The sequence below is a fragment of the Octopus sinensis genome, unplaced genomic scaffold (assembly GCF_006345805.1).
Source record: "Octopus sinensis unplaced genomic scaffold, ASM634580v1 Contig10964, whole genome shotgun sequence".
In the NCBI taxonomy this organism is placed as follows: Eukaryota; Metazoa; Mollusca; class Cephalopoda; order Octopoda; family Octopodidae; genus Octopus; species Octopus sinensis.
This window is the reverse complement of record NW_021832231.1, coordinates 465,860-474,822: the sequence shown is the minus strand read 5'-3', so window position 1 is coordinate 474,822 and position 8,963 is coordinate 465,860. Positions and strand designations below refer to the sequence as shown.

Genomic DNA, 8,963 nt, shown 5'->3' with positions numbered 1-8,963 from the left:
AGATCTACACTTTGATTGTATAATTCCTAAACCTCGGTCTGTGATACCTCACTTGGTCCTCAATCCGATGCATTGGTGAACTGGTGATGACCTCTACGTCCTGTTCCCCTTCCAAGGCCACATCAAGGGCAGCCTTGACTGAAGGAGCTACCGCCGGGTCTTGGTATTGCCTGGTTGTGCGTTCTGGCATATCAAGTGAAGCAATGGGCTCATCAGCCAGGAGAATAACAACCACCCCTCACCAATGTCGACCCACCATGCTCAATCCGAACTGCCTTCAAAGTAGACTCCGTGTAAAAGGGTCGTCTGAAGATTTCTTTGTGGGTTCTACTGGTTGTTTAAATATTATTAACTCTGAATTGAGAAATGAGTCCAAATGCCAATTGTCCGTCTCTTCGTCGCAGAAGGCAATTCGAGATATTTTTTCTACCTGATCTGGCGGAATAAAGTTCTCGACAATCCCTTTTCTAGAAATTTAAGGCTGGTCAAAAACTTGAGTTTAATCTCCTTTATGAGATCCGCCTCTGCTTCCATGAACTCAGTCAATTCTAAAGAATGGATTTGCTGCAGTTTGACTATTTCTTTTTTTGCCATTTCGAGTTTAGAGAGTAACTACTTCAAATCGATTATTTTACTTTTTTGAGTTTTCTAGTCTTTATATCTGCTTCTTGTCGAAGACTGGAATATGTTTCCTTCAATTCATTTGATGTTTCTTTCTTCCGTCTAATTTGGTCAATAATTTCTCTTTCTTTTATCTTAAAATGATTTATTTTATGTCAACTTCTTGTTTAGCCAATTCCTCTCTTCTTTCCTCCAACTTTGCTTGCTGTTCTCGAGTGTGTCGAACAAAATTAGTCGTTCCATTGAGAAGTTTACTTTGCATGCTCTAGGACGTAGATTTGTGTCCTCACCTGCAGTTTTTTGCTGAGCTGAATTCTGTTTTCTTCTTGAATCCTCAATTTCTCTTGTTTGGTCTCGAGTTGTTCCATCAAACGGGTCTTTTCCTTAAAAGTGATTGAATTGATTACTTTGTTAAGCAACGTGTCGTTATTCATGATTTTGTTCCGTTCTTCTTCCAATTTATGTCTCTCATTGATAACCATGTCTTCCTCGGTCTCTTCCGATTTGGTTGACTCTTGTTTGTGTTGTAAAAGTGATTTGAGTCTCTCGATCTCCTGCTGGTAGTTTCGAAGGATGGCGTCTTTGGGATCTTCGTTGACGTGTGGCTTGTTTTGGATTTTCTTGGCACGATTGGCGTATCTTTGGAGTAAAACTTTGGAATGACCTCAGAGTGAGCAGTGACTCCTCGTAATTATACTCGGCCGGGCCAATATTAGCAATCATAACGGTTTTGGAGTTCCCTCCAAGAGAGTCTACTATAAGTGACCCTTCTTACTTTGTAATAGTCTCGTCAATTTAGAATCTCGATAGGGGATGTGGGTGACATTCGGGTCTACCAAAGCTGATATTACATTTCCTAGAGTAGAAAGGGACAGATTGATTTTTACAGACTCCATAAATCGGTCTCCCTTTAAAGTGATTCAGAAATATTCCAACTGTCGATCCTGTCTTTGATTGTCTTTCACTTCCAGCCAAATCTACCATATTAAGTTTTCCCACGTGGATATGTTCTTCCCCGTCTTCCCAAACCTGTTATATGTCTAGAAAAAACAAACCGAGGAGCACTCAATTGTGACAGTAAAAATCGCATGAGACCTTGAACTGTGTTCGTTCATATTAGTGGATCTGGCAACTTTGAACAACACAATATACCCTACACTACGATTTTTGTCCCCAATGTCCATCACTCGCTGTACTTGTTCGACGTTTTTAGTAACGACGGTAGACAGGTCTTTGACGTAAACTCCTGTGTCAGGCCGTTCCTTTAATTCATGGCGAAAGGAGTGGTCACTGGAAAGCAAGTCTCGTATATCTTCCTTTGATTTAATTTTAATGTGAGTTACTCTGTATATTTCCAAATATGAACATCGAACCAAATATTGACAGTTTACAGAAGATGAAATATGCTCAAAAATCTGATGAAACGAATTTGGGATGACTCCTCTCATTTTAGGGTTAGTTTTTACTCCTGTGGTAAAAAATCAGTTCAGACCCTGCATGGTAAATGTTTTCCCAGTCCCCGTCTGTCCATATGCAAAGATTGTCCCATTATAACCTGCCAGGACGGAATCGACGATGGGTCTCACCACCTGTTCATATATATCAGTCTGAGTACAACTATGTGTTATTTCAGCAATATTCGTACGTTTGGTCAAATATGTGATCAAATGTGAAACTTTTATTTTCCTGTGGTCCCTTTAAATGAATCTGTCCAGTTGAGCATTCCATTTGGACAATACTGACAAGTTTACTTTTTTGGTTACTTTCGATAGCTTTTAGATTCTTCCTTCTCGTTTAATGGCCGACATCGAACACACACTTTAACCGATTCTGACTAATATTTGTAAAGTGTAAAACAGTACCATCTATTACTTTTGTAAGATTTCCATGGAGAACTGTTTAATTAGTCAAAAAACTCACAATTTATAAAAATTTCATATCTAAATGTTCTTAAATCAAATATTTTTATTACTTTTTCTTGTTTTTATCTATAATTTAACTCAAGTTAAATCTACTGTGGATATATTTATGTTTTCATGAATTATTGGCTAATTAACCACTACCTCACGTGATGTGGATATTTTGATCATTCATGTAAGAAAAAAATCGACTTAAAACAAGCTGTCAGAGTCCCAAAAAAAGAAGAAATTATGATCAATTGACATACAAAGATTACTTATCAAAACTTAAGGATAAGATTTGATATCTTGGTATTCGTCAATTTAATCTAAACAAATATCTCTTTATAAGATTTAATATCTGTATTTAATTAGCAGCAGAGGATAAGATGGAATGGCAATTCCCATGCAAGATGGCTATTGATATGCGTTGGAAAAGCCATGTCCGTTCCCGATGATCATTTCTCCTTCTGCTTGCCAGGTCCCCGAGTTTAATAAGGAATTTTTTAGTTCTGGGACCGAGGACTCCCGACGTCTTCACTGCGATCAGGACAAAGATATGACGGTGCGATAATGCACTGTATTTCTTGATTTTTAGCGTTTCTTCAATTTAATTAATGTCAATTGGAAGGTTTTTGGTGGATAAATTCGAATTTTGAATTGAGATATATTTTATAGTAATTATAATCAATTTTATTATGTTCCAAAAGTAATTATTTTGTGGTTAAGCTTAAACTTAAAATTCACCCGAAAGTTATCAGCTCAGAACTGACAGATCCAGGCCGCCGTCTCTGAAACTTAGAATCAAAAAAAACGTACATGGAACCTTTTAAATTCCTAAAATATTATTTTAAATACTTCATTTCTAATAAACATGAAAACCATTTTCAATAAATATATTGACCACATCGATTAAATAATTGCATCTTTCTAAATTGAAACAATTAAAAAATGGTCTATTTGTTATGACCTTGTATTTCTAAAGACCCTACCTATTCCATGATAGGGCTCAATTAGCTCTAAATCTCGACTAAAAAACAATTCAATGAGGCAAACTCTTAAAATACTCTAATATCGAAAAATCTAACATTCTCATAAATAAATTGAATGATTTGAGCATTTCACTTTTTTGTAACCCATTTTGAATTTTTTTCGGTTGATGGGAATTAGTGAGAGTCATGCTGGGAATTTCTTAATTAGAATTATTGGAAACTGCTTTGATTTTTAATTAGGTTTCTACAATCGCACATTTGTAAAAAAAACCTTGGAAAGGTTGCTCTCAAGTACTCTTTTTCTTTAAAAATGTATAAAATTGATCATCAATTATATAAATCGATATTCACTAAGAATGTATCTGGATTGCATCAGCTTAGCAACCACAAATGTCTTGGAATGACAAATATGCACGGAAGAGGAAATAAATTCAAATTTAGATCCGGTTGTTGAGATAGAAATTAAATTATTAATTATGCTTCCAAGTCACTTTGTGGCCGCAGTCGTTAATTGTGGTTCGCCAATATAAAAGCCGATTCTCGCAAAAAGACAAATCAATGTCAAGTAGAAGGCGAAAAAGATACGCTGGCTGTAATCTCTGTTCCTTCACTCTTAGATGAAGACAAGTGCCCACCTTATGTACACGATACTAACTTAGATGTCATGTACCAGAATGTACAAAAAATAGGCCAAGTAATTAGTTCATTATATAGTTTACAGGGAGCATTCAGCAGATGCTACAAATTTACTGAAGTTTCAAAACCTCAGAATGAATATGCTGTCAAAGCAGTCGACAAGAGACAATTCGTTTCGACAAGAAAGAAATTTTTGGTTAGAAATTGACACCTAATAAAAATAGTTAGTAAATGAATTAAACTTCACATGAGTTTAAAACACGAAAATGTTGTTAATCTGACACACTACTTTGAAGATTGTGTAAATGTCTACTGTATGATGGAATACTGTCCTGGAGGGGTACCCTTCCGGGTTATATTTTACAGTCCTTGTTTGATTTAATCAGAGCGAGGGGGAAACTATCGAGCAATGAGGCGCTTTCTCTTGTCTTGGATGTGGCCACTGGACTTTGCTACATACACGACCATCTAATAATCCATAGAGACATCAAACTCGAGAATTTGCTTGTCGGAAAGGACAAAAAAATAAAAATCGGAGATTTCGGACTGGCCGCTGACATGGAGAGTAAAAAAACGAGATTGTAAGGACAACAACCAAATACAATTTAGTTCCCTGTGTGGAACCAAAGAGTACATCGCTCCAGAAATACTCTTACAGACAGGCTACTCATATCCCGTAGATTTGTGGTCCCTGGGATGTGTTATGTTTGTTTTATATCAGTTACTGGCTAGGTATGCACTTCTGACAGGCAGTCTACCTATTTGGTCGGCCTCGGGAAACAAAATAATGAATGTTTGCAACGAAGCAGGAGATGTGCTTAAATGCGTGATGGACCCAGTTCCTACCAAAAGACAGACTGCGGAGGAGTTTATGGAAACTGTCTCCGCCAAGTTAAATAGGCAAGAATGAATTTAACTCTGTAATCACTGCTTTAATCGAAACCGCTTTATAAGTTTATTCGACAGTTTAAATTTTAATAAAATAGTGTAATTTAAAAACATTAAAGCATCGAGTTACCACAAGAAATTGAATTTTCCACGTTTATTTTGTGGTTAATTGTCAAATTTACATAAAATGAATAAAATACATTTTAATGATACAAATCGATAGGTTTTCCCCATATTTAATTTTATGACTAAAAAACATAACTAACGTGATATTGGTACTATAAACAGAATCATCTATGGTCGATAAAAAATTAAGATTAATAATTTTTTCGAAACCATCTGCTTTTTGTTCCACCCTTTGTAGCGCACGCGGTACTGCAGCACTTTGTTCTTTATTCGACTTTGCAGGGATTTGTCGGCATACATCAAAGGGCCGTGGAAGCAAATCACTTTTTGATTTGGACGTGAAGGACATACCACGACAACAAAGGTTATTCGTGGTTCGTACGCCGACCACATAGCTAATCAGAGGAAGAGGAGCGTTATGATCCTCAAAAGCTTAACCAGGTTCCATCTGGATCCGGAAATGTACATCTACAAAACGTGTTACAGCCAGTCACGGAGGAGAGTGACTACCTTGTCGAACAGTTGGATAAAACAAGACGTTTCGCATTGAAACTGGCTTATGGAGTACAACTTGACGGAAGGCTAGAGAGCTTGCAAGAATCTTTCGTGTCCACGTTTCGGATGGTCTTTGAGAAACGTTATCGACACCGACTATAATTGGGGATACGCATTGAAAGAGACATTTCAGTGCCTCGTTTAATCTTCCCGTTAACGATCTTTCTTTGTTTTCTTTCGGTTTCTGTTTTTTTGATCAATAAACGACATTCTATTCTTCTATTCTTTTACAAAACGTAGATATAGTATGTCGCGAGCGCAGCGCGCGACCGAGCGCTAGACGCGACTTTGACACCTAACAAGCTATCATCAACAATATATTTATTAAATTATTTAAAATTTTAACATGATTTAAAATTAAAATTGAAATAACTTAAGTTTTCCATTGAATCCCTAAAATAATTTATAAGTAGACCTTAATAGAAAAAGTAAAATCAATGAATACTGAACGCTAATTTGGTTTAGGTTGTGAGGGGGGTAATAATTTGACAGATCTCATTGCTATTTTTTCGTTTTAATCTCTAAAATTAGGTCTTCTAATCAAAAATGAACTGTGCAGACAGGCTTGCTCCTTCAGAAGATTCTTGTTTTGACATTTTTATAAATTATGAAGCATTTAGATTTTTTCTCATTATTCTAAAATATCAATTATAAATTTTAAAATATTATTTTTATTTATGAAATCGGTTTAAAGCTCATTCTGCTTTGGCATCGATTTTAATTTTTGTTATCGAATATATTTAATCCCAAATACAAGCCTGGGTATTTGTCAATTTATAGATTTTTTGATTGATCGGATCTAGAAATTGAGTGGTCGCTCGCTGCGCTCGGTCGCTCGCTGCGCTCGCGACATAGTAAACTCTTATATCCGCCAAAAATTGGACTTGTCAAAATGTAGTAGTTATTAGAAAATGCCGGATAACAGAATCCATAAAAATTATCTAACCTATTAACGTCAAGATTTCCGGATTGATTAAAAAAATTTTTGATTATTTGTAAAACTTGATAGCATTCTTTTTAGTAACAATTTTTAGCTTATCAACTTGTTCATCTTATGACGAATATCAGAATTTTCCCATTTAAAATATATTTTTTGGCGATTATCAGAGGGTGGCGAATACAAGAGATCTTACTGTACTCATCAATTGATTCGGAAATCATTACCTGGATAGATTACATGAAATCTTTGCCTCAATGATGAAATAATTTTATTTGAAAGCAACTAAATTTGCTGGGATAAACGATCTTTCTGAATTTAAATCCAATAAAAGATAGAAAAGTTTAAAAAGGTACAATTTAGAATTAAGAATTTTTCTGGTGAAATGAGACATACTGCAGATTAGTTTAAAAAAGAAATCGAAAACTTTACAAATTTTTCAAAACAAAGAGATAGCAAAATTACTACAAGTTGTGAAAGAAACAAATTTATTACACATCGAGATGCAATGAAAAGTATTTTTGACTCCAAAAAATATTTCTTACTTGAAGACAACAACTTTGCTTAAAAGTTTAATACAAATGCAAAGAAATATGGAAAAACGATCGTGTAAAATCTCTAAATTATTACTTTACTTAGAATCTTGATTATTTTGAATGAATGTTTATGACTTTGTCTCAAAAATGGCAAGCAATTGAGGGGAAAACTATTATCAAGTAGAAGAGACGATTATCTCTCAAAGCATTAACTTTTTTCCGTAAATAGAAATTTACACCAATTGATATGAATAAGTATTTTTTAATTATTTTTTTGAATTATTGAAATTAATTTATTACAAGCATTGCTCGTGCTTTGTATGGAGTCAATTCTCAATCAAAAAGAAATTGAAGAATTTTCTAATATTTCTATCCCTAAATTATTTAACGACACGAAGGAACAACTCAACGACCTATTAGCTTGCATAAACACAGCCAATGCGGCTAAATCTATAAATGTTCGAAATTACTTTAAAAATTAAAAGGAAGAACCTTCCCTTTCAAAAATCGACTTTTTTTACAAAATATCAAAATTAATGAACAGCAGTCGAAAAATAAACCTTTTTGCCTGCCATGCACGTTCTCAAGTCTCCGAGGTACTTTTATTCTCTACCAAGACTCGTTCTGCTATGGACGACCGGATACTGGGATTTGAAAATATATCATATGAGGAACACCACCTTCGCAGACAAATAACGGAATGCTTAAGTTTCGAGTTTTTTTAGTATTAAATATTCCGAAAGGTGCAATTTGGAAGAACTGGGGATGGAAAGCTCAGAATCCTTTCTCGAACGGCTTTCCTCCGAGGATAAACAAGACGTTTTAGTTTTGTGTCTATTTACAGATCACGGACGAGCATACACTCACGTTGGCTAGACTTAAGGACGAAATTAAATCCCGTCTTGAGTAGTTTCTTTACTGATTGGTTTCAGATTAAAAACACGACTCAAACAAATCGAAAAAACTCGATCCGAGTTGCTCGAATCCATAAAATTTCACAAAGACAAAATGACTAGTCTAAACGAGACTGTAAACAAATATTTGTCCGCCATCCAACCTCTGGAGGGTTTGATGGGGGACCAATTGCCACACGTGTCCGTAGAATCTGGACATTATGGCCTGTGTCCTCTTCTGTACTCACTTTTCTACAACCTTGTTTGTCATACGCAGAATATTGCCAGTTGGTGCATTATTTGTGGTAGTTATAGGTTGTAGTGTGAAGGTGAGGACCTTGGAGGTTGTTCCACATTTCAAGGATGTTCCGTTCGATGTTGTTCCACTATTCCACTCTTGTGGAGTTGTTTTGGATGTGATGACTGGTTTTACTTGTAGATTATGGTGTAAGGGGGACTTGTTGTATCTGTGGCGTTTTTTGCGTTTAAATCAAATAGCATGGTAACTACTAAAGTCCACGTGTCCTCAAATGTTGATGATGGAATTTCGGATTTGTCTTTTTCAAGTTTCTTCGACCCAGTGACCCTTTTGGATTTCATGTTTGAAGATGACAGTGGGGAGCTCCCACGAAAGTCGCCTAATTTTACTGAACTTAAAAAGTTTAACTTTTGAATGTCCATTTCAGTCAAAAATTCAGTTGTGGTGTTTTTGCGGCATGTCGGTTTCTCGGCAGATTCTATGCTTGGGCTCAGTGGATTGGAAATTCGACAATTTTGTTTGACGATTCCCCCAAATTTGAGGAGATGCGGACTTCTTTTGAGATTCCTGTATGTGAGGCTGTTGTCGAGAGGATTATCTCACGACTTGAGACTAGAATTCG

The 8,963-nt window shown here is 35.6% G+C and overlaps 1 protein-coding gene across 1 annotated transcript; it reads right to left on the bottom strand.

Annotated features, from left to right (window-relative positions):
* Nucleotides 1-820: 820 nt before the first annotated feature.
* LOC115228729 (kinesin-II 95 kDa subunit-like) lies at nucleotides 821-8,682 on the bottom strand. The gene is made up of 4 exons (XM_029799247.2): nucleotides 8,516-8,682; nucleotides 2,119-2,238; nucleotides 1,774-1,965; nucleotides 821-1,260 (listed from the first exon to the last, which is right to left on the bottom strand). Exons 1-4 carry the CDS (start codon nucleotides 8,680-8,682, stop codon nucleotides 873-875), a joined length of 867 nt encoding a protein of 288 aa, XP_029655107.1. The 3' UTR covers nucleotides 821-872.
* Between the last annotated feature and the right edge of the window lie 281 nt (nucleotides 8,683-8,963).

What these genes read in the sequence shown, in the direction of transcription:
- LOC115228729 (XM_029799247.2), bottom strand. Translation starts at nt 8,682, where the DNA reads ATGAAATCCAAAAGGGTCACTGGGTCGAAGAAACTTGAAAAAGACAAA. An exon ending in CCTTACACCATAATCTACAA is followed by an intron (nt 2,239 to 8,515) that starts GTAAAACCAGTC and finishes AATAACACATAG; the next exon opens with TTGTACTCAGACTGATATAT. An exon ending in ACTGGGAAAACATTTACCAT is followed by an intron (nt 1,966 to 2,118) that starts GCAGGGTCTGAA and finishes GGAAATATACAG; the next exon opens with AGTAACTCACATTAAAATTA.